The sequence below is a fragment of the Pipra filicauda genome, unplaced genomic scaffold (genome assembly GCF_003945595.2).
Source record: "Pipra filicauda isolate LSUMZ 115617 unplaced genomic scaffold, ASM394559v2 scaffold217_size2002032_pilon, whole genome shotgun sequence".
Classification (NCBI taxonomy): domain Eukaryota; kingdom Metazoa; phylum Chordata; class Aves; order Passeriformes; family Pipridae; genus Pipra; species Pipra filicauda.
In genome coordinates, this window is record NW_024104329.1 from 294,833 (window position 1) to 320,283 (window position 25,451).

Genomic DNA, 25,451 nt, shown 5'->3' on the forward strand with positions numbered 1-25,451 from the left:
ATTATACCATTTCAGGTCTAGAGGACAGAACAAGGCAGTAGTGAGGTTGCATTGTTTGAAGGGCAACATTGGAGGGAAAGGGAGGAGGGAAGAACAGCGTTTGGGTGTGGAGGAAATGCTGCAGTGTGAAGGACTGAAGACTCTGGATGAGAGTGGTGTCCAAGTGAAGAGTTATGAAATAGACCTTGTTTGCTATTTCAGCTACAAAATGAGCTGTCTTTATCTGCTAATGTATAATAAGTGAATTTAGAAGATTTGGTTTGCATAGCATCTCTTTCTAATTCTGTGGTTGCAAAGATAACTGAGTCACTCTCAACAGCATTGCTGTGCTTAGTGATTATTAATCAACTGCGATTGTGACCTATGAGTGTATTATCAATTGTGTTCAAATTGTGCTTTCTTCTAGTCCTGGAGTGTCAGTTTCTGTCCCGATTTATCTTGTAAAACTTACAGTTTGCTTTCACTTTTCTCCGTTGTACTGTGAGAGATAGGAAGAGTGAGAATTAGTTTACTTTAAACGGATGTTGATGTTTTTGTGGCTACTGAAGGATCTGTTTAGAGTTTTATATTTTTATTAGCTTTTTCATTTCAATGATAATCAACCACTGATGATGTGTGTGAGTGTAAAGATAAATGAGAGTATTTTGAATTATTAAAACATTTCAGAACATCAGTGAGCACGTAGTCCCTAGGAAGAAATGCGAATGTGTATTGTCTTAGAATAAATAGGAAAAATAAAACCCCATTTTAGCAATCTTCTCTACAGTTTTAAGTTGTAGCCTACTGGAGACTTGAACTTTCTCTTCTGCATCTTCAGGAAGCTTAGTTAGAAATGCACGTTGAACTATTTTCATACAGCAGTATATTTTAGAAGTATTTACTATTTTGCCAAAAAGCATAATTAATTTTGTAATAACAAATAGACTATACTTATATTATACCATAACTTCTGAAGGAAAATTTGCATGTAATTGGGAGAAGCAAATTTGTGGGAAACAAGTAGATTGAAATTGATCTTAGCTAAGTCTGTGTTTCCATGTGTGGGAGAACTATGAAAGTACTGCTGTTTGGTGTATTGAAAGAGTTCACTTAGAACATGGTTTTAAAACACCAAGTGTATTACTCTGGTATGTGAGGTGGACGAGATACAAATGGACAACTTTTATAAGTTTAATGCATTTATCACTGAAAGAGAATGAAAGATGATTTGGTTTATTTTAAAATTATCTCCAATTACAAAATAGTGAGTGAAAAACCTTATCTTCCATGTCTGTGCTGTCCATGTTTCTTTATGTATTAGATTCAGGAGCTTGACACTGTCACAGGACAATGTTTTTCTGTCCTAAATTCATAATCTCTGTAATAGTAATCATCTTAATGTGGAGTATTCAGTTTGATTTGAAATGCTTAATGCTATTTTTAAAATTATTCACAAAGTAGTTATAAAAGTGACAGGTTCCTGGCTGGCACACTCTGTGACTACCACACCTTCTCAGGTGCCCTTGTGTGATAGGTACAAGGCTCTGCAAGTGAACAGTGATGAGGTCGATGGTTCATCTATGTTGGAGAAATCGCCAAGGTTAAGTTGCCCTATGCACTGTATCAAAACTGCTTCCAGAAAGAAAAAAAGATGAGTTATTTTCATAGGAGACCCTCTTCTGAGGGGAGCAGGCCCACTTCTTAGAGCTTTCCTGGGGCCTGGGTTAGAGATGTGGTGAGGAAACTTTCAACCCTAGTACAGCCTTTGGATTATTATGCATTATTGCTTTTTATGTAGGCAGCAATGAAGTTGCAGTATGAAGGCCAAGAGTTGTCAAAAGAGACTTCAGGGCCTTGGGACAACTGGTTACTATGGGATCTGGAGCGTGAGCAGCGTTCTGCTTTATCCTTCCAGCTGCAGGGAATGATGAGGGAAGAAACAAGAACCATCATCTGGCTCCATGACTGGTATCACCATAAAATTTGGGGTTTTTTGATCACAGGTCAGTTTACATGATGCAAGGCCTGCTGGCAACAGATGGGGTACAACTGTCTCAAAGGGAGAAAAGGATCTTTGCACAGAGGTGCTGAGCTTGTTGAAACAGTTTTAAACTAGATTGAAGGGGGAAAGGAATAAATCCAGGCTTGCTAGAGGTAAGCCTGGTGACTACACTCCAGTGTTTGAGGGATGGAGTGATAGCAAGGTCCTTCACACCGTGCCATGATGTGTAAGTGCACTGGAGCACATTTGAATTATATGCTAATGCACATAGCATAAGGAACAAACAGAAGGAGCTAGAAGTGTTGGGCCACTCCCAGAGCTATGACATCACTGGCTTAAGCAAAATCCAGTGGGATGTGTCCTGTGCTGTGCCATGATGGATAGTTACAGGCTCCTCAGGAGGGACAGGCAAGGCAGGCGAAGTGGGGAGTGTGCTGTATGTAGAGGAGCATATAACACTCTTGGCAATTACAAGGGGTTGAGAGCCTCTAGGTAAGCATGAAGGGGAAAGCAAATAAAGCAAATGTTGTGGAATCTACTGTTGACCACCCAGTCAGGATGATGACGCTAATGAATTGTTCTACAAGGAACGAAGGGGTATCTCTAGATCAACTGCTGTTGTCCTTATGGCTGGTTTTAGCTTCCCAGATGTTAACTGGTGTTCAGTCTGGGGGGGCACTGGACTGGACCAGTTGTGATGCCCACCTGGTCTTGAACAGGGCAAGATACACAAGCACACTTGACAAAGTGGAGACATTTAATGTCATCTCTGTTTCTGTCACCCCCGGACTCCTGCATTGGAATACTGTTCCTGGGGGCCATGATAAACTCCCAGCCAACTGAACTTGTTCGAGACTTACTGCTCCAGCTAGATGTGCATCAGTCTATGGGACCTGATGGGATTCATCCCAGGGTAGTGGAATGTCTCCTGTTATCATGAAACCTCTCTGCATTATTTTTCAGTGGTCTTGGGAATCTGGAAGAGGTCCCAGTCTACTGGAAGCTGGCAAATGTCCCAGATTTCAAGAAGGGAAAGAAAGAAGACCCTGGTAATTACAGACCTGTCAGACTCACTTTAGTGCCGATTAAAATTATGGAGAAGGTTATTCAGTGAGTTATTAAAAAACACTTGAGAAACCATGAAGTCATTTTGTCCCAGCCAACATGAGTTTATGAGGGGAAAGTCCTGCTTAACTGACTCACTTTCCTATCGTGACAAGGTCGCCCATCTAGTTGGCCAAGGGAAAACAGTAGATGTAGTACTTTTGTACTTTGAGACAGTATCAAAAGCTGTGCTAGAGCGTCCTTCAGGACAAAAAGTCTGGCATACAGCTTGACAAATCCACAATACAATTGATTATCAGTTGGCTGATGGTCAAGCTCAAAGAGTTACTGCAAATGAGGCTACATCAGGCTGATGACCAATTCACCGTTGGGGCTCCTCAGGCCTCAGTTTTAAGCTTTTTTTTCTGGATGCAGAAGTAAAAAGTACATTAAGTAGGTTTGCTGATGATACTAAACTAGGAGGTACTGTGGACTCCCTTGAGGGTAGAGAGGCATTACAGAGGTCTGGATAGACTAGAGAGCTCAGCAATCACCAAGGGTATGAAATTTTAACAAGAGCAACTTCAGGATTGCCCATCTGGGATGGAGTAATCCTGGGGTACGAGAGGCTAGAGAGCCTGAATATTTTTATATTGAAGGTGGTCCCCCCACTGAGGGGAACAAAACAGTGAAAACAGCTGGGAGAAGCAGAGATGCTTCATTAGTGTTGTGTATAGTCAGCTGTCAGAAACATGACCATAAGGACTGTGTTGTGACTATCTCTGTAAAGGCAGCCACAAAAGTTGCTGCGATATTACGTTAGAACACACCTTTTTTTTTTCTTTGATTGTCACTTCTTTGTTTTAAATAAAAATGATTTTTTTTGTGTTATTATGTGAGTTGGGTTTGATGGGGTGAATGAAGCTTATAGAAAAGAAATTCATAGTCCTTTTCTACTGAAAGCAACATCCAGTTAAGAATCTTTTACTTCTTTAGAAAGCAAAAGGCTGAGGCTTTAGAAAGAAGGATAAGTAAAAGCAGATTGAAGGTCTGCAATATCTTAATTTTCAGATCCTGAACTGGTGCATCCATGATTTTTGTAACAAAAGCAAATGGAGTATGATTGGTCTTTTAAAGAAGGTCAGCACACCAGCTTTCAGTGGTTCCTTTTGACATCTTGTAGAAAGGAAGTATTCTTTAATTTGTGGACAGCTCATGATAAAGTTCTAGATCCCCAAAAATCATGAAAATGTCAGTGCTCTGTATGCTCATCCATCAGGCAAGCCCTTTTGCACATACCTTGTTTTCAGGATTACGGTAGGCGAACTTTATATACTTCAAATACTGCACCAGTAACTAATAGGTGAGCCTAATAGGCCAAATCAGTGATTTATTGTCATGTTGGCAACATAATCTTGGGGCTTAGGAAATGAAAGTGTGAAAACAGGAGATCTAAAAGTATCCTTAAGAACTTTCTGGTATAACTCATTGCCTGGAAGCATTGCACATTAGAGAATAGAATCTCTGCTCTCAAGAGATGGAATTGCACTGTGTGTAGTGGTAAAATTAATGATGCAGTAACTCCATATGTTTGTTGGGAGACAAGTAGGTGACATGAATGAACACATCAAACTCCTTAGACATAAAGTTATGGGAAGTGCTATCAAATACCATTAGAGGAAAGGGGAAGGAAGAGAGGTGAATAAAAGTCAAAAGCCAAAATCAACGAAATATCTCCTTAAATCACTGCCTGGTGGTGCTGTTACAAAAGAAGAGGAAACAGGAGAAGTTGCACTGAAAGATGAAAAAGAAAAATAAACAATGTAAAGGGAGAAGTATTTATCTTGTTTAGCATTTCTATATCATGCAAATTTTTCATATGCTTAAGACTTAGGGAAGGATCTGATAAATAGGGCCCCACTGTTCTTTTTAACCAAAATAATTTGGCGCTATTATTGCCCAGTTTCAGAGTAATTGATTTCATTTAGTCTTTCAAATTAATTTTAGTCTATTTAGCATATTTCCAGTCCAGTACCTGATTGAGTGTTGTTGGTATTTTGTTTGGAAAGGCTAGAGGAAGCACAGGTCATGATTTGGATTGGAAGGTAAAGGGCCTTGCTTATGAATGTTGTACAGGTATGTTACCCAATTTATTTTGTTCAGGGATACTAAATTCTGTCCTCCAGCTGATGAACTAATGAAGTCTGGGTTTATATATTATTGATATTAGTTTAAAACTTAACAAATATCTCTCATGTGGTTAAGCACCACAGTTCCACAAATGGCACTGACTTTTACAGAGCAGTAGCATAACCTTCATATTTGTCTAGTTTAAGATTATCAGATGATAAAACCTGTAAATCGTTTCATTTGCAATGGGACATTTTATTCAATGAACAATAATGAACAATTTAATAAGATTCTTAGTACGGTCAACAGATTTGTTTAAGAGACATTATGTCAACATATCAATAAATCACTATGTGGGTAGTTCCACCATACATATGCATATTGCTACATAAGATTCCCTAATGCAGTAGTCCCTGCAATCGTCTACTTAGTGGAATAGAAAAAGGAGTGTTCTGTTTCCTGATAAAGGTAAATACTTTTCTGTGGTACTTTTTAGTGAAGCATCAGTATATTTGATTATGGCAAATGTAGGATAAAAAGATAGCACTTACTGATTGTAGAGCATTCAGGATTCATGTTATGTATTGGTTTTTGTTTTAAATACTATTAATCTGTAGTTCTGTAACAGGAATTTTTCTGATGCTATGATTGTATATTTAACGTATTTGGAAATTTTCCTATAAAATTAAGACATACATGCATTTTATAATTTCAAGTTAAAATAGCTTGATATAGTACGCAATAAGTAGACATATTTTAATATAAATGGTATCTTCTTGATATCAAGCAAATGTATGTCTTCATGTTTTCCTTTTTAGCTAATTTCTTTGCTTTCATGTAATTACCAGAGATTCCTTGAAACTGTAATTGCAGTATAGCATTTGCTCAAAAGAGAAATTGAAATTATTGTTTTCTCCTAATCCTATTTACTCAAAGTGCAAATCCCTTGTGTTTTCTTCTGTGTAGGCCTGAGAGAAAAAAAAGTACAAAAATAGATTTTCTTTAAAAAAATTGGAAGCTGTATTTTAGAGCGGAGACAATTCAGTGGTTTCTAGCATTTTGCAGTGGGCTGGTTTTCAAAGCAAAAAGAACCCAACCAAAACAAACAACCCAACCCCCCAGAATTCCACTAATCAAGATTATTTCTTCTAAATGGTGAGTTATGGTGCTGAATTTTATTTATTTATTTATTTATTTTTAATGAATGCAGTGATCACTGAGTGTTGCAATGGCATCTTCAAATTACATTCATAGGTAACCAATCAGCTACCTGGAAATAATGTGGTGTTCAGCTTTGAGAAATAGTCCCTACATCCTCTAATTTGGAAATTTAAAATTAAAAAATACTTTTATGTACTAATATAATTAATTGATCTCTGATGGCTGATCATGCTCTGCAAGACTTAATGCAAAGCTTACAAGCCTATCTACTTCTCCCCACTGGTTAATCCTAATATGGTATCAGATCATGCCCGTGAAGGCCAATAGATAGGGCTCTACTGATTTCATTCAGGGATTTTGCCTCTAAGTAAGCATGCGAAAAATATGCAACTATTTGATCAAAGAGCTCCTCCTCTATTTTTCAGCCAAGCCTTCAGGGCAGATTTCAGGCTTTGTATTGTAACAGCTGCTGATAAGGTAAATGCTCCAAACAGCTCAGGTAAACATGGTGAACTACTGTGGGGAACAGGCAGCCAGTTTCCTCCTTAGTATAAATCCATTCAAAATCTTTTAGATCGTACAGGAAACAAACACACAGTTTAAAAATACATCCTGAACTTGTTTTTGAATATTGTTAAAATTATAGGCAGAAGAATTTTCTGATTTTACTAAGTTCATTGACTTTAGTATGTATATAGGTTTGTTTCTTCAGCTGAAGGAGCAAGTGCTGATTTCTACAGTCAAATACCTTTTGATCTAAGCATGAAATGGTAGTGATGAATACTGTTTTCCCTTCCTCTTTTTTTTATACTTGTTTTCTGGAACTCTTCATTTATTACTACACCTACCTGCTATCCCACCCTCTTGGCAACTAGAACACAGCACATGAGAGGGGTTGTTTTTCATCTTTGTACCTTTTACGCCAGTGGAAAGAGCTATTTAGACCCGAGTGAGTGAATTTTACGTCATCCAGGAAAAGGGCTTTGAGAGTGTCTTCATTCCCAAAGGTTGCTAGAGAACATACTCATCTGACTTAGAAAACTTCCTGATGCCACTGGACTCTCATTTAGATAATGAAGATGGGTATCGGACAGTCACCGAAATTGAAAAATGCTGAAAGTTTTATTAATCAAATAAAAGAAAACAGCTTTGTCCCTGTCACTGTGATGTGTTAGGACCATTAAATCTATAAAAATGTTATGCGATAAAGCTTTCACTAGGGACAGGAAATACAATGTAGCTGCAACGTTTTCTGGTTTTATTTTTTAGAGACCCCTTAATCCTTTTCTTTTTTCGGAAAATAACAGTTTTGTGATCAAGTAGAAATGTGTTTCCATATTTAATTTTCACAAGGTATTTTCCATGCTCATTTGTTTTTACCCTTCAATACTGTATCACTGAAAAAAAAATCCAAACACTACAATGTAATTATTTGCTTTTTTTTTATTTTTTTTTTACAAGTAAGAAATGAGAAAAGGTGATAACAGAAGTTGACATAAGATCTGTTAAAGAAGGAGCGCAAGTTACTCTAGGGAAGACATGATTTCAGCTTCCCTAGGGTTCTCTGCTTTCTTTTTTCAACGATATATCTTATTACTTGTGCTGATTTGCCATTGGGAACCAAATGCCGCAGCCTATTGCAATTGGGAGCTGTATTCTTCAGATTGTTGTGTTTGAGAGTCTTGTGATGCAGAGGTTTGTGAAGAGCAACCATTCGTACACTGGCATTTTTCCACGTATACATAGTTGTAATTTATGCTTGTTCCATTTTGGCAAGTCAGGGTCACCTCTCTCGTTTGGGTGCTGAGCTCTTGGCAACAGCCACACTCATGTTGCATCTGGTTTGCTTCAAGAGAATACCTGTGTTCCACCAGAAAAAAAAAATCATCTCAGTAAAAACTGACACACAGAACCTGCTCAGTGACTTTTCTTTTGGGGGTATTTGGTTTGGTTTTTGGTTTTTTATACATCCTCTTTTCCTCCCTCTCAGACACACTTATGAATGTGATTTTAATTACTTGTCTCTTCAATAGTGAAACTGTTCTTGCTTCCATTGAATCTGAATCAATTCAATGGAATCATATAAACACATTAACTTTGTTGCTATTCTGTGATCATAGAATCATGTAGGTTGGAACAGACCTTTCAGATCGAGTCCAACCATTAACCCAGTACTGCCAAGTCTACCACTAAACCATGTCCTGAAGTGCCACATCTGCATGTCTTTTAAATATCACTTCCTTGGGCAGCCTGTTCTGATACTTGACAACCCTTTCAATGCAGAAATTTTTCTTAACGTCCAATCTAAAGCTCCCCTGGTGCAACTCCTCATCTCACTACAACCTCCTTCCAGGTAGTTGTGGAGAGCAGTAAGGTCTCCCATGAGCCTCCTTGTGAGAGACCAATAAAGTATAAATGAAGCCATAGAGATGTTAAATTAATCTTTAGAACTTACACTGAGGAGCCAGGACAATTTCCTTCACAATATGACAGCTCAACAGGTTCAGAAGACTCACAGCCAGCATGGCGGATCACAGTTTTCTTGCTGTAAGGCTTACATTTTGCAGCTTCATGAAAAGAAGAGGGAAAAGTATATTTCAAATCTCTAGTTCAGAACTAAAGGAATGCTAACACAGTTTCAAAGTGCATGATGTTTGATTATTGAGAATCAGCAGTATGTGATGGGGTGGGGAGTGGGTGCTGTGTAAGGTATCTGGAGTTTTCAGATTATTCTTTGATTTCAGCTCTAAAAGTGTCTTTGGAAGATAATGCAGAGGCCTGAGCATTGCTGGTTTGATTTGTGATATTAAGTATCAGGAAAACAAATCTGCATTTTTCTTTTGAATAAATAGCGAAACACAGGGTCTTGACATATAGAATATGTGAAAACAGGGGGAGTGAAGAATCCTTCCATCCACTCAAAGATAGTTAGAAGTTGAACACAATCCTCTTTAAGTAGAACACATAAACACAGCATTACTTACGTTTACATATTTTGCAGCAGCCATCAGACGTAGTCTCTGTTTCATCCTTTGTAAAAGTAAAGGAGGATTTGTATTAGTGCATGGATGACAATCATGAGTAAGAATATGAGTTAGCAGTATTGATACTGAGCAGAAATCTCCTCTGTGCTGAACCCTAAATGAAACAATGAATGACTTGCTGTCCTCACCATAGAAATCTTGAATCCTTGTAGCCTCATAAAAAAGTACTAAGCCTTTCTTATTGCTAATGTTACAGCAAGACTAATTTCATTCTTAAGACATTCCTGCAACTTCAGTGAAACTAATTTGTTGTATTCTTCGTTGTCCCTCCTTGCTCTTTTGAACTGCATTCAATCAGTGAAGAATTGATTAAAACTTACAGGATCGCACTCTCCAGGCTCGTAGTCAGGGCATACTCTCTTACTTTGGACTGCAACAAACTGATCTTCGATTTTTTCACATTTGTAATGGCTGCATTGGTCGAGTGGCAGGATCTCATTAACCTAAGATTTTATAAGAAAAGCAAAAGTTTTTTTTCATTGTCATCAAGTATGTCAGAGCTAATTAAGTTCTTATACCTCAGAGGTTCTTAGATGCTTCTGAAGTTCTTTCAAGTGGCAAAAATGAAATTCTGCAAACTGCAGCTAACTTGAAAGTTTAAATCCTGGATCTGAACACTCAGACCCCAAATTAGAAATCACTGCCCCATTAACCACACATATCAAGAATTTGTCGTTCCAAGTAAGTGTTCAGTTCAGAAAGCTGGTGTGTTGTTTTCAGAGTATTTTCAGTATTATATTTTTACTAGTAAGGGACATAAATTGACTCTTAGCTGTTATACCAGCTAACAGAGAGATCTGAAATTGAAAGGAGTACTTACATTGAGTACGTGAACAGTGTTGTTACTTAGTTTGACTTTGCAAGCTACTTCGATACACTTCCCACAGCACTCTCCTTCCTCAGTCATATATTGATAACCCTACTCATAAGGAGATGAAAAAGAAAGTATGTTGAATTGGTGATGGAGAATTCTAATCTTGCTGTAACTGAGGGCTGACTGGGCAGCCTGGAGAATCTGAACTCACCAGTGGGCAAGATGTTTCACACTGAACCGTTTCACAATGCACAGTGTTAGCATTAGTCACTGGATCTTTCTCGGAACTGCAGGTACATTTCTTACATGAATTGATTACTACTGACTTTCCAACCTGGAAGACAGAAAAAAAACCCCAACATTCAAATGGCAACAGTTTCCATATAATGTATAGGCAGAGTTGAACACATTGCTGAGAACCATTAAGATTGCTGAAATCCAACTGCTCCTGAGTTCTTCAACTCTCTTTGAACACAGAGTTGTTTGGCTTCAAGCCTTGCAGGAAAGCACACAGTAAGAGGAAACTAAATGAAGCAATGTAAAAAAGAAGAGTAAATTAATAAAATGAAGGTAAGACTAGTTTATACTGTCTCATTATTTTCCCAGCTTTTCAATGCTCCATTTAAGAATATTTTTTCTCTATAAGTCATGTTCAGTGGTTATAATTTGAAAATGGAGATTAAAATAAGCATATACATAAGTAGAGGTATAACTTTACACATGGATTTTAGTCTTTTGAAATGGATCCCCAAAGGCTCCAATGCTAATGCTTCAGTTTTGAGTTAATGACCTAAGCACCAATTTTAGCAAAAAGGTTTAGGGTATCAATTAAAGCAAAAATGCTAGCTTTGTTTTTTTAAGGTTCTCTGTGCTTATTTCATTGAGTTTGCACTATTCATCAGATTGTTTGGGAAATTCATTAGTTCCAGAAGCAGGAGGGAGCTTAAAAAAGAAAGTATAGTACTAAAAATAGTACACTCTTCTTCTCTGCTACACGTTGTGGAACATTTCTGGGATCAATTTGTTTTTGACATTAAAAAAACTGAAAAACTCCCAGTTAAGGGTGAGAGATAAAAAACCCACATGTACTGGGAAAAGAACTTTCTCAAAGACTTATTTTGGTAGAAAGGATGTACTTTCCACTTCCAGCAATATACTCTACAATGCTATAACATTCTCACCGTGTACAATGTACCGTTAATCACACAGACATCAGGTACTGGTTCTGAAAAACAAAACAAAAAATTATTCCAGAGTAAACTCAAACTGTGAGACTTCCTGAGAAGTCAAGATGTTATCAAGTTTTGTTAGTAACACAGAGAGTATGGAAAACTTGAATTCAATCCTCCTACATGCTTAGACCTCATAGGTAGTAGATGTTTAAGTAAAGTTTCGTCATTGAGATTAGCTAGAAGAGTTGGTGAGGAATGGCTTCAAACTCAAGCTATTCATGAAAAATCCCTTTTTTGCCCTTTCAATATCTGATTCACTTCAAATTAAATTAGTTGTTTCCTCTTTGAACCTTAGAAGTCCAGTCCAATAATATTCAAAGATGCTTTAGTTACTGATTCTTTATGACCTCTCAGAATGTGGTTGGATGGAATACTGACTCTGAGTCAAAAAAGAGTGTCTTTCACAGAACCACTTCAAACTTGCCTGTTCCTTTGTTTTGACTGTCCTGTTTCAAGCTTAATTTATGGGTACTTTTTTCTTTTTATTCTTTTGCGCACATATATGTATATAAAAATTTATGTATATAAATAAACTTGTATAGCTGTAGGATTTTTAAATTTTCATGAGCATTCAATGACATTGTAAGTATAATTATTTTTTTTCATACATTGGCAATTCAATTACTGATAACGCTTCACTTTGTATTATTGCTTCCTGTTACTTGCTCTTGTAGTTAATTGTTAAGCTTTTTGCTGTGCTATTCTTATGTTTATGCATCTTAGTTTAGCTGCAGCTGGGCTAATGTTAATGTGCTCCAACGTTACATTAATAACATTTAAAAAAATTAATTGACAACATTTATGATTACAGATGCAGAGATAGTTGAGCTATATAGACTTCATGAAGGTTCAAAGTATTATCCTGCTATCCCACCCATTCTTTCATCAAAGTTAATTGAAAATAACGTTTTGTTTTTAAATAAAGATCTAATGCACATTTAGCCAAAAATTGATGTGTGTTCACTGAGACAGAACAACTTAAGGTTTTGCTATTATTGTGATACATGAAGAACTTCCTTAGGTATCAACAGAAGTGCAAATGTAATTTATTGGAATGCGTAGTGTGGTGTTTATATATGTATTTTTAATACTTACGGCATTTAAATTCAGGACAACATGGGTCTTTTTGTGGTAGTACAACCATGGAGACAAATCCTAGGTCACAAGTTGTTTCCTTTGTTGTTGGGCATGGGAGCGGCTGGCATTGCACAGTAGCAGTGAGGGAGTCACAGACACACTTCTGGCATTCACTTATCCAGCTCTCTCCAGGCTGAAAATATGTAAATGATTTATTCTCAAATGCTCTTTCTAGCCCTAGTTGTTTTGTTTCAGCTTAAGATAGACTCAAAATTGGTGGGAAGTTCAGATTAGAGTTTTCTTAGCATACTATTAAGAGCAGGAATGCTGAGAACAATTTTCTTCTGCATAAAAAGAAATATACTTTACTTTTCATACGTAGTCTGCTTCTTTCTATGACATTTAAGTGTCTTTTATTAAAAACAAATGGTCTGCCATGGTCTTAGTGAGCTTTTCCACCTACAGATTACTTAAAATAACCTGGTAATACCAAGTTAAAGAATTGTGTGTTATCAGGTCATTTGTTACACAACCAACTTCCTTATTGAAATACTTAGAGGTTGATTTGAATTGGCTATTAGAGGACAGAAATTGTGCTGTTTTTGCAACAGTGATATATTAGAAAGTAAGGAGGGGAACCACCTTTCGTGGAGGATTGACATCAGTACAGTTTCTTTCTGCTGAAGTTGTGAGGGATGTTGCTGTGGTTGGTGAGGCAGAAGACAATACGTGATCTGTGGATGAGGTGCCTTGTGTTGTAGTTGTTGAAGCGACTGAAGGGACAGGAGTTGTCAAAGGACACGGCCCCTGGAATGGCTCAATTTCGCATTCCTTGCTGCAAATTGCATAAAAATTACAGCCAGCTCTGTCTGTTCTGTTGTATACCACTTCGCCTGTAGAGGAAAATTGGAGGAGAAATTACAAGACAAATGAAAATACTTAGGGAGAAAAACCAGGAAAATACTGTGAAAATATAAAGTGTGTTCATCTATAAAAAGTTCTATGTTTAGATTATTTTGAGTGGTTATCCTTACTTGAATAGTGTCTTAAGGGTTTATATTGCTTATAGAAATTTTTATAATCAAAAAATAAGACACTTACCAGGAGAAAATAAAGTATCAAATACATGACAAAAGCATGGAGTTACTCTGCTGGACGCAGCATGGGTACTGGCTTCTGTTGTCACAGATGTGCTGGTGGAAGAACTGAATATTGCAGAAGTACTTGTTGTAATATGACTTGATTGTGATGTACCAGTAGTAGCAACTGTTAAATACAAATAATAATTTAATTTGCAGAACAGGATTTTTATATAAGAATTTTAATACATTCAAGAGGTCTTTTCAGCATTCTAGCAAAACGAGTGAACATTTTGTTGCATTCAAATACTTGACCTATTCATAAGTGGAGATTCTGAAAATTTTTTAGTTATACATTGAATATTGTGTGGCATTTGGCAACTCTTAGGACATTTAGCTCTAAAGTTTTCAAAAGTTTCAATATCACCACTTTTTGCCCTGAATTAAGGATTAATACTACGAAGCTGAGTTGTCTAACAGACATACTAGAGGCAGAGGGGCAGACTGATTAGAAATTCGTTTATGTGTTTCAAAAAATAGATATGGTGAAAGAACCACAGAATCACAGATTCACTTAGGGGCAGAAGTCAAAGACCAAAGTGACATAAAATGTTCTAAAGAAAAACTGGGAAATAAACCTTAAAGAGGTAGACAATGACATACCTGGACTGACTGTGGGACTAAAAGTTCCGGGAAAAACAGTGGTAGACACACTTTCTACAGTAGAAGAAACAATTTCAATAACACCTATGGTGCTTCTGGTTCCAGACTGAGGAACAGTGGTAGTGGGGACAGCCGTGGTGCCAGCAGTGCTTCTTATTTTTTCTTCAGGAGTTCTGGAAGCGGTTGTGGCAGAAGTCGGAGCCTGGGTTGCCACAGTGGAGGTTTCTCCTGGCGCAGTTTTGGCTGAGGGTGTTGTGGTGCTTCCCACCGTGGTCCTGGAGGTGCTGGCTGTGCTGGTGGCTGGTGTGGGCACTGTTGGTGTGGGTGTGACGATGATGGTGGTTGTGCCTTCAGTCTGAGGGGGAGAGGTCCTGGTGGTGGTTGCGATGACGGTCGTGCCTTCATTCGTTGGGCGTGTGGTGGTGGGGACAGCCGTGGTGGCAGCAGTGCTTCTTATTTTTTCTTCAGGAGTTCTGGAAGCGGTTGTGGCAGAAGTCGGAGCCTGGGTTGCCACAGTGGAGGTTTCTCCTGGCGCAGTTTTGGCTGAGGGTGTTGTGGTGCTTCCCACTGTGGTCCTGGTGGTGCTGGCTGTGCTGGTGGCTGGTGTGGGCACTGTTGGTGTGGGTGTGATGATAGTGGTGGTGCCTTCAGTTGTCTGGGCACTGGTCCTCAGCGCAGCTGTTGTGCTTCCAGTGGTTGTGTTTTGTCGTTGGGGAAGTGCTGAGCGAGTAGTTGTTAATGGTGCAGTTTGGGTTGCTGCTGTGGTGGTTTCTGGAGGGTAGTATGTGGTGGTGGTCTTTACTGTGGTCTCTGGGATCGCTGATGTTGTCTGGCAGTGTTTACGGTCACAGCAGAACACTGAGACCTCATAGTCAAAGCACATTGGGTACTTGACAGTCTGATCCTTATTTCTGCATACAAGCCCAGTGTCAAGGCTGCACTGAAATTTTTGTTCCATTATTTGCACAATTCTGTCAGGGTAATCTTTAGCACGGCACTTGATGTTTTGTGGCTTGTCGCACAGTGAATAACCAGCAGCTCGTATATTTTCAAATGTCTCAAAATCTCCATTTTGGTTACCAGGTGTAGGGGAGTGCACATCAAACCACTGTGTCCAGGCACAGCGCTCCTCACAGTTGTCTGTGGTCTTGGAGGTACTGGCAATAATGGTGGTTGCTGACGTGGGCACTGTTGGTGTGGGTGTGACGATGATGGTGGTTGTGCCTTCAGTCTGAGGGGGAGAGGTCCTGGTGGTGGTTGCGATGACGGTCGTGCCTTCATTCGTTGGGCGTGTGGTGGTGGGGACAGCCGTGGTGGCAGCAGTGCTTCTTATTTTTTCTTCAGGAGTTCTGGAAGCGGTTGTGGCAGAAGTCGGAGCCTGGGTTGCCACAGTGGAGGTTTCTCCTGGCGCAGTTTTGGCTGAGGGTGTTGTGGTGCTTCCCACCGTGGTCCTGGAGGTGCTGGCTGTGCTGGTGGCTGGTGTGGGCACTGTTGGTGTGGGTGTGACGATGATGGTGGTTGTGCCTTCAGTCTGAGGGGGAGAGGTCCTGGTGGTGGTTGCGATGACGGTCGTGCCTTCATTCGTTGGGCGTGTGGTGGTGGGGACAGCCGTGGTGGCAGCAGTGCTTCTTATTTTTTCTTCAGGAGTTCTGGAAGCGGTTGTGGCAGAAGTCGGAGCCTGGGTTGCCACAGTGGAGGTTTCTCCTGGAGCAGTTTTGGCTGAGGGTGTTGTGGTGCTTCCCACCGTGGTCCTGGAGGTGCTGGCTGTGCTGGTGGCTGGTGTGGGCACTGTTGGTGTGGGTGTGACGATGATGGTGGTTGTGCCTTCAGTCTGAGGGGGAGAGGTCCTGGTGGTGGTTGCGATGACGGTTGTGCCTTCATTCGTTGGGCGTGTGGTGGTGGGGACAGCCGTGGTGGCAGCAGTGCTTCTTATTTTTTCTTCAGGAGTTCTGGAAGCGGTTGTGGCAGAAGTCGGAGCCTGGGTTGCCACAGTGGAGGTTTCTCCTGGCGCAGTTTTGGCTGAGGGTGTTGTGGTGCTTCCCACCGTGGTCCTGGAGGTGCTGGCTGTGCTGGTGGCTGGTGTGGGCACTGTTGGTGTGGGTGTGACGATGATGGTGGTTGTGCCTTCAGTCTGAGGGGGAGAGGTCCTGGTGGTGGTTGCGATGACGGTCGTGCCTTCATTCGTTGGGCGTGTGGTGGTGGGGACAGCCGTGGTGGCAGCAGTGCTTCTTATTTTTTCTTCAGGAGTTCTGGAAGCGGTTGTGGCAGAAGTCGGAGCCTGGGTTGCCACAGTGGAGGTTTCTCCTGGCGCAGTTTTGGCTGAGGGTGTTGTGGTGCTTCCCACCGTGGTCCTGGAGGTGCTGGCTGTGCTGGTGGCTGGTGTGGGCACTGTTGGTGTGGGTGTGACGATGATGGTGGTTGTGCCTTCAGTCTGAGGGGGAGAGGTCCTGGTGGTGGTTGCGATGACGGTCGTGCCTTCATTCGTTGGGCGTGTGGTGGTGGGGACAGCCGTGGTGGCAGCAGTGCTTCTTATTTTTTCTTCAGGAGTTCTGGAAGCGGTTGTGGCAGAAGTCGGAGCCTGGGTTGCCACAGTGGAGGTTTCTCCTGGCGCAGTTTTGGCTGAGGGTGTTGTGGTGCTTCCCACCGTGGTCCTGGAGGTGCTGGCTGTGCTGGTGGCTGGTGTGGGCACTGTTGGTGTGGGTGTGACGATGATGGTGGTTGTGCCTTCAGTCTGAGGGGGAGAGGTCCTGGTGGTGGTTGCGATGACGGTCGTGCCTTCATTCGTTGGGCGTGTGGTGGTGGGGACAGCCGTGGTGGCAGCAGTGCTTCTTATTTTTTCTTCAGGAGTTCTGGAAGCGGTTGTGGCAGAAGTCGGAGCCTGGGTTGCCACAGTGGAGGTTTCTCCTGGAGCAGTTTTGGCTGAGGGTGTTGTGGTGCTTCCCACTGTGGTCCTGGTGGTGCTGGCTGTGCTGGTGGCTGGTGTGGGCACTGTTGGTGTGGGTGTGATGATAGTGGTGGTGCCTTCAGTTGTCTGGGCACTGGTTCTCAGCGCAGCTGTTGTGCTTCCAGTGGTTGTGTTTTGTCGTTGGGGAAGTGCTGAGCGAGTAGTTGTTAATGGTGCAGTTTGGGTTGCTGCTGTGGTGGTTTCTGGAGGGTAGTATGTGGTGGTGGTCTTTACTGTGGTCTCTGGGATCGCTGATGTTGTCTGGCAGTGTTTACGGTCACAGCAGAACACTGAGACCTCATAGTCAAAGCACATTGGGTACTTGACAGTCTGATCCTTATTTCTGCATACAAGCCCAGTGTCAAGGCTGCACTGAAATTTTTGTTCCATTATTTGCACAATTCTGTCAGGGTAATCTTTAGCACGGCACTTGATGTTTTGTGGCTTGTCGCACAGTGAATAACCAGCAGCTCGTATATTTTCAAATGTCTCAAAGTCTCCATTTTGGTTACCAGGTGTAGGGGAGTCCACATCAAACCACTGTGTCCAGGCACAGCGCTCCTCACAGTTGTCTGTGGTCTTGGAGGTACTGGCAATAATGGTGGTTGCTGACGTGGGCACTGTTGGTGTGGGTGTGACGATGATGGTGGTTGTGCCTTCAGTCTGAGGGGGAGAGGTCCTGGTGGTGGTTGCGATGACGGTCGTGCCTTCATTCGTTGGGCGTGTGGTGGTGGGGACAGCCGTGGTGGCAGCAGTGCTTCCTATTTTTTCTTCAGGAGTTCTGGAAGCGGTTGTGGCAGAAGTCGGAGCCTGGGTTGCCACAGTGGAGGTTTCTCCTGGAGCAGTTTTGGCTGAGGGTGTTGTGGTGCTTCCCACTGTGGTCCTGGAGGTGCTGGCTGTGCTGGTGGCTGGTGTGGGCTCTGTTGGTGTGGGTGTGATCATGGTGGTTGTGCCTTCATTTGTCTGGGCACTGGTCCTCAGCGCACCTGTTGTGCTTCCAGTGGTTGTCTTTTCTTTTTGGGGAAGTGCTTCAGGAGTTGTGGAAGCAGTAGTGGATGATATTGTTGTTTGAATAGCAATAGTGGATAATACATTCGGAAGGGTTGCTGCTGTAGGGGTTTTCGTGCTGCCGGTGGTGGTTGTAGAGGTGCTGGCAGTGCCAGTGGCTGGGTTGGGCACTGTTGGTGTGAGTGTTGGGACAGTTGTGCCTTGTGTTGGCAGGGCAGTAGTACCGGAGACAGCTGTGGTGCCAGCAGTGATTTTTGTTTTTGATTCAGGGAGAGTGGAGATGGTATTGGGTGTTGTTGGAGCCTGGGTTGTCACAGTGGAGGTTTCTGCTATAGGAGATGTGGTTTGGTAACCTGTTGTTGAGATTTGAGATGTTCTTGCTGTAACTGAAGTTTCAGTCACAGTAGTTGTTTTTTCTCTGTCATTTGGTGATGTTGTAGTTACTTCACTCTTTTGCACTTCGGTTTCTTGTTTTTGTGTTGTCGGTTTTATCTTTGTCTGTACTGTGAATTGTGTTGATTCTACAGCAGTAGTTGTTGTGAATTCTCTTGTGGTTATTGGTGTTGTAGATTGTATTTCAGAACATGGTATGTATCTGCAGCATGATATTCTGATTTCATAATTATAGCACTGCTTAGATTCTTGGTCCTGGTTATTGCATATTAATCCTCTGCTTTGACTACACTGTATTGTTTGGTTAAGGTGGTTAATTTCTGTATCCGGGTGTTCTTTGGCTCTGCATTGAACACCATTAGGGTTTGTACACACACTGTATCCTTTTTGCTTGAGACTTTCAAATGTTTCATAATCTCCACTGTCCTCTTCGTTTTCAGGCTGAGTAGAATCATACCATTCTGACCAGGTACACACATTTTTCACACATACAGTTGTCACTGGTGTTGCAGTTGTCATTTCTGTAATTAAAAGGAGGAACCGTAAGTCTTGTCTGCTGTAATTAAAGAAAGTGCCAGAAAAATTTTTCATCTTCCATATTTTTTTTTGTATATAATTTTTTATATAGTGTACTATTTTAATTTTAGTGAACTTGCTTAGGCAGTCTTCAATTTAATTTCTAAAGTAGTTTTTGACCTTTCGTCTATATTATTATCATTATACTGGTACTTTCTGTGACATCTATAAAAAATTGTAGCTAAATAAAGCTAATCTGATATCCTTTGCATGGTACGTTAGTACTTAGATAATATAATCTCATGATTTCTATGGTATATGTAGAGGAGGTTTTATTCTCCTTGCTATTATCTCTGTATTTATTTACTCTTAACTGCATAACCATGCAGACTTTAAAATATTTTTACAGAATAATGACTTTTCTACTTATTTTAATATTATAACATGTAACACATTTATAAACCTGAAATATAATACATATATTTAACATATATGTATTTTGCATATAGTGCATTATAATAGAGAATACACATATAGTATATATGAAATACATAATCTAATAAGTATTTTCTAGTTATTTTAATAAGGTTTTTTTCATATTCTTAGCATTATGAAGATGACCACGTGGAATAGATACCACTTGCTTCACATGAATGTTGCTTAACAGAAGACTTAAATTTGAATATTTAGTTCTTCCTGTAGTATAATTTTTTGCGAATATTTCTCAAAATTACTGAGAATTTGGTCACTGTAATGAATTAACTGCAGGAATAAAGTAGAAGTGTACTGTAGAGTAGAAGGAAACTGTTGATTTGGTTATTAAGTACAATTAGGAAAGGTTCTAAACAATGGTTATAAATAGTTTGAGCATTTCCTCAAACTAAATTTCTTATCTTCAATTGGTAGTAATGTGCTCTGTAGTTTAAGAAATGGCAGCAATTGTCTTTCATGTTTTCAGAAGGTGGTCTAGAACTGCTGGTTTTTGTTAGCAAGGAAATTAGAAGATTCTCCAGGATGCAATTATTAGTAAGCTCTATTATTTTTTTCCCCTGGATAAACCATGGTGAAACAGTGGAGATTGGGTTTCTAAGAAGTGCTGTACTCATTTCTACATCCTTATTATGGTCTTCTTTGGCAACTGAAGCTGCCAGGTGAATTGGTGGCTCCAGCAGAAGTCAGCGTTTTCAAGTAAAATTATATGCCATTAACTGATGAGAAAATCCTCCCTTTCAGCTAATTTTCAGTCACTCACAGAAATTTTTCACTTATTTTAAAGATTATTCATGCATACCTGAAGTAGTAGTTGTAGGCTGACTTGTAGAAAATGTAAATGGGGTTGTTGTAAAAATGCCACATTTAAAGATGTTCCTGCTTATTGTTCCATTGACATCGCATGTTGCACTGAAACACCATCCAGTTCCATCCGTGGTGTTATAGATGAGTTCACCATATTTATAGCTATTTCCTTCATAAATGCAGTGGCAGGCTGTAATTCAGAAGAAGTTAATTGTCAGGAATCTATGAAAAGGTAATATCCATTATTTCATTTTCTTAATAATTTTTCTTAGCTGTCTTACCTTTATCATCAAACTTGCACTGTAAACCTTCTGATGTGCACTCACTGAAATAGAAAGCATAAAAACCCATATTTTTTTGATTGTGATGTACTTTGTTTAGTCATCTTTCTGATAAATACTGGCATCAAAAGGCAAGGCACTTTATATGTGCTTATTCCTTTAGTGTCCAGTTGGTTTTGTCTTCTTTTTGGCCATCATTTTCCCAAATCTTTCTTTATATTAAACCCAAACTTATAAATAGAAGTGAAGTTAAATTTTACACAAAGCTACAGGTAGAAATCTTAAGGAAAACTTTCCTTATTTCCTTCATATCACTTTCCTTGCACTTACAATGTTTCTGTACTAAATAGCCGGCTAAAAAGGGAGAATCTAAATACTCAAGCAATATAAGTATGTAACAAAATACTTGGAAGTAGGTCACTATTAGATATCTTTAGTTCTGGCACAATGTTTTTCCTGCCACAGGAATGTGAAATAGAGAAAGCCTGGTCATAAAGGACTTCTTGTTCGTAATGGATCTTTACACTGAGAATTTGCAATATAATCAGGAACAAAATCAATAGAACATAAAATCATATAAAACCTTCTTACTAATGTAGTAAGAAAACCACCATTAGATAGTAAGGCATTATTTTTACACAGGCAGCATAGCCTAATCCTGTCATGTAAACGGAACATGCAATTTCCCACTTTCTTTTGATCGTTTTTCCTTGTATATGATGAGGCTGGTATGTTAAGTCTTACCATATATTACATTCATCTCGTTTATATATCTTTCCATCTTCATCATCATAACAGTCACAGAGACTAACACACTTCATCTGATCCTCATGGAAATATGGCTTGTCTGGTGGGCAGTTAGGGTAGCAGCCTGGAGGAAGGAAGGAAGGGGGCATGTACCAGGCAGAAAAGGTAAGAATGAGATACTGTCAGCAGAAGTTTTATTTGTGTAGAATGCATTTTCAGGTCTTGTTTTTAATTGTCATAACATTTTTATTTATTTTTTTCCAGTAACTCTAGTAAGTAATGCAGAGTACTAGCATCAGCAGAGCCCATCCACAAGGACTTAGTCTTAGAGATCTTTTTCACTCCAGTTTCCATACTCTGCCTCCGTTCATGTGGATATAATGATATTGAAGAGAGTTGAATTGTGCAAATGCAGATAATGGGGGAAATACACTCCATTAAAAACAATTAAAAATATAATAATATGTACCCTCTAAAAGGTACTTGCAGCTCTTTTTACCTTCTAAACCTGGCAAGTCATTGAGGCATTTTCCACTTGGGTTCCTACAGGTCTTCATACAGGAGGCTCCACAAGGCTTATAGTGCCATTCACATTCTCCTTGTTGATTGTAGTAATCACAGAACAGTGCTAAGGAGAAACAGAAAGTTGGACATGTTCAGAAAAAAAAAAAAAGGCACAAATATCTTAAGCATGAAAAATCTACACAGTGAGATTCTAACCCACATGTGTAAGATACTCACAGCATGTTTCAAGGACATCAGCAAGATACTGTACATTTAACTACACTTTTAGAAGAAGTGTTTATGACATAAAACTCACGACAAATTGATGGGCTTCTCCAGGCTACGCATACACCAACTTCACTGCATGCTTGGGCATAGGCAGCTACTGCTGTACAGAAGCAATCACAATCTCCTCCACTGTCACAGGCACAAGCATCTGTCACACATGCTTGGTAATATTTTGCTGGTTCAACCTGTTAGTAATCAGAAGCGTGATACTATACATCTTGCCTTCTAAATTCTTTCTTAGCTTTGCTAGAGTAATTTTCTTAAAATTGTAGTATCTCAGAAGGAAGGCCTACACCGGTAATTTCTTTTTCTTTTGTAAGACACTGTTGAATGCTAGAGCTGATGCCAAATGATACATTCAAATCATATATTGACAGATTTTTAGACACCCAGACATGTGTTCTGGGGGAAGATTAGATTAATTTTCCTGAGAAATATTAGGCAATTGCACAGAGTTATCTGGCAGTGTTTGGTATGTACTTAGTGTCAGATAAAGGCTATGCTGATACTTCATTACTATGTTATTACTATGTTGAGCTTGTGTTCTGTACCTGGTATATGAGAAATTTTTATTCAAGTCAGGCTATAAGGAAATACATAGTAATTATGAAATTATTCTTTTGTAGTATGTGGATAATTCTTATGAACTTCATGTCTTTTTATTTCTTACAGGTAGGGACTATAAATCTGTCCCACTCAGTGAGATTCAGATTGAAGTTTTTCTGACACTATCTGAAGTGAAACATGCTAGTAAGTGAGGCATGCATGTTAAAACATATGAGGATAGCACCTTCAGTGACACACAGACTTAGTTTTCACACAATAAACTTCTGCCCTGGTAATACCTGAGAGTGACAGGCAGCAAAGACGTTGCTGTTGATGATGCTACACTGCTTCTCTGACCAGGACTTTCGGTAAGGGTTGGTAGAACATGGGTCCTTGATGTCGTTAGCATCAGGACATGTAGAGGATACTTTCCAGCTGTTTCCAAACTCTAGGACATTCTCTACTACAGACTGACTCCTTGTAGTAAAGTCATTGATGCTGTTGCCATCATAATTTCCACAGAGGCCACAGATCTGGCCCTGCAAAAGGAAGTAAATAAAATAATAATGGATGTGAGAAAACTTGAAACAACATCTGAGACTGAAATAATACTTGAATGCAGCTCTTGGAATGGTGCCATTCCTTTCTATCAGTCCTGAACATCTTCATGCTCTGTTTCCTCAGCAACAGATCATGACCACTAAGGCTAAAAGGATACTGCTCTTGACTTTTCTTCTTTGAAATCTGAACAATAAAACCATCTTTGTCATTGTAACCTTTTGCTTTGACAAGAAAATGAGGACTCAGCTGATTAAGATTTACACTTAAGCCTTGTTTTATACAATAGATGTGCATATAAACAACCAGCCTTATAAAGCTGTCGTAAGTATTACCAGTTCAGCCACATAATCTACTCATTGTGTCTTTACCATTAAGACTGCTTACAGGTATAAAAAGAAATAACATTTTCCTTGCACATCCAGAAATATCCCTCATTATAAATGTATGGATCTGTACAACTGTGATAGGCTACAATAGATGCTGTACTTCCTCTATGAATCTAAGGTGCATACTTTCTGTATTACTACTATTTTTATAAAATGCCAGTGGGTGAGGCAGCAAAAGAACCTATGGTACTGAAGCAAGTTGGTATATCTAGATCTAAATTACGCTTTCTTTATATACCTAATTTAAATGTCACAGTGGTATACAATAAGATAGCAAACTCCTTATTTACTACAGTTTTTAGTACTTATGTATCATAAGCTAGGCAAATGAGTATGACAATGGGAATGCATTTTCCTTATCACCTGTGTAGTTACAAGCTTGAAAAATATGTGGTAGCATACAAGAGGCTTTCACTCAAAATATTCACTCATAATACACTTCCTTGTTCCTGAAGTATAACAATTTGACTTTTGTGTCAATGAGAATAGTAAATAATGGATTACTTTCAAGATCAAGACTACTCAGTTGATTTATACACATGTAGTTATGTAATTTTAATAAGGTCTGATAACCTTTACCAAGGTTCAGTGGGTAATTTTAACAAAGCCCAAAATAGTGGTCTGCCAACTCAAGTTCTGTCAGGCCAAATAGGCACTGAAAGCTGCCTTCAGAGCTCAAAACAGCAGAAGGACATCATAGCTTCCTGAGGTACCAGAGGAATGAAAAACAACATGGGATGTCTTGCAGCAATGCTAAAGACATCACCTGTTCAGGATCTTGGCAGGGTCTCAACAAAATTCACATCCAGACAAATCTTGGCAGGGTCTCAACAAAATTCACACCCAGACAAATCTGGACTGTATATTGCCATTTAAGTGCTAGTTCCACACCTTAAAATCAGGGCTGAGCTTGATGAAGATGCTGGTTTTCTTGTCCCACATGAGGATCAGTCCGCTTGTGGTCTCAATTACCAAGTACATACCCATATAGCGGATTGTGTATGGCACCTCATCATTTTGTCCTCTCTTTACTACACTGACATGTTCTTCACCAAGTATCAGTTCATAGCTCTGAAACAGGAGGAAAAGGTGATTAGAAATGAGCTCAGTAGCTCTCAAACCTGTTTTTCTGCTTTTAAGAGTACTATGAATAATTTATATAATGAAAACAAATCAGCAAAATTATATAGCTCAAAACTATATTGCTCAGATCTCAGGTTCCTGGAAATGTGGTAAAAGATAATTTAAATGGCATAGGCCTAAAAAGGGTCTTTTGACTGTCATGGAGGAACTACATTGCATAGAATAAAAGAATATTCTGACACAATAGGCTAACTTTCTGTTAAAAACTATTTTTCCATAGTTTTACCAAGAGTATAAGATAGTGTGGGAAATGGAAAATATAGAAAGCTAGGAAGCTCTACCAAATATTTCACTTGCATCTAATGTAAACCTAACTTAATAGTTGAATTGCTTTTTAAAATATTTTCCATCTTCCTTGAAGCAATGGATACCTAGGCTTCTCCTAAGCCTTAATAGATACAGAACAAAACTGGTCTATATACAAAACCTTATTACCTCTAAGAAGACTTTGATGGATTTTGAGCAAGTTGTCCCAGTGTTGCCACAAGGAATATTTTCAGTGACAACCCTGAAGGTCCCGTTGGCTGAGCCACAGTGGTCCTGGGTAGAGAATAACATTTAAAAATTTATTATTTTAAAAATATATTATTTTTACAGACACCATCAAGATTAC

General features: G+C 39.5%; 1 protein-coding gene across 1 annotated transcript in view; it reads right to left on the reverse strand.

Moving 5' to 3' along the window:
* Positions 1-14,352: 14,352 nt before the first annotated feature.
* The window catches only part of LOC113989510 (mucin-5B-like), a gene marked incomplete at its 3' end in the record, with an annotated part of 30,416 nt that continues 19,317 nt past the window's right edge, over positions 14,353-25,451 (reverse strand). Inside the window, exons 23-31 of the mRNA XM_027724173.2 lie at positions 25,274-25,378; positions 24,587-24,766; positions 23,048-23,287; positions 22,231-22,387; positions 21,910-22,038; positions 21,408-21,534; positions 20,664-20,707; positions 20,377-20,572; positions 14,353-19,084 (exon numbers count right to left, since the gene is read on the reverse strand). Coding sequence (XP_027579974.2) covers positions 14,353-19,084; positions 20,377-20,572; positions 20,664-20,707; positions 21,408-21,534; positions 21,910-22,038; positions 22,231-22,387; positions 23,048-23,287; positions 24,587-24,766; positions 25,274-25,378 — 5,910 coding nt within the window. The remainder of the gene's footprint in view (positions 19,085-20,376; positions 20,573-20,663; positions 20,708-21,407; positions 21,535-21,909; positions 22,039-22,230; positions 22,388-23,047; positions 23,288-24,586; positions 24,767-25,273; positions 25,379-25,451) is intronic.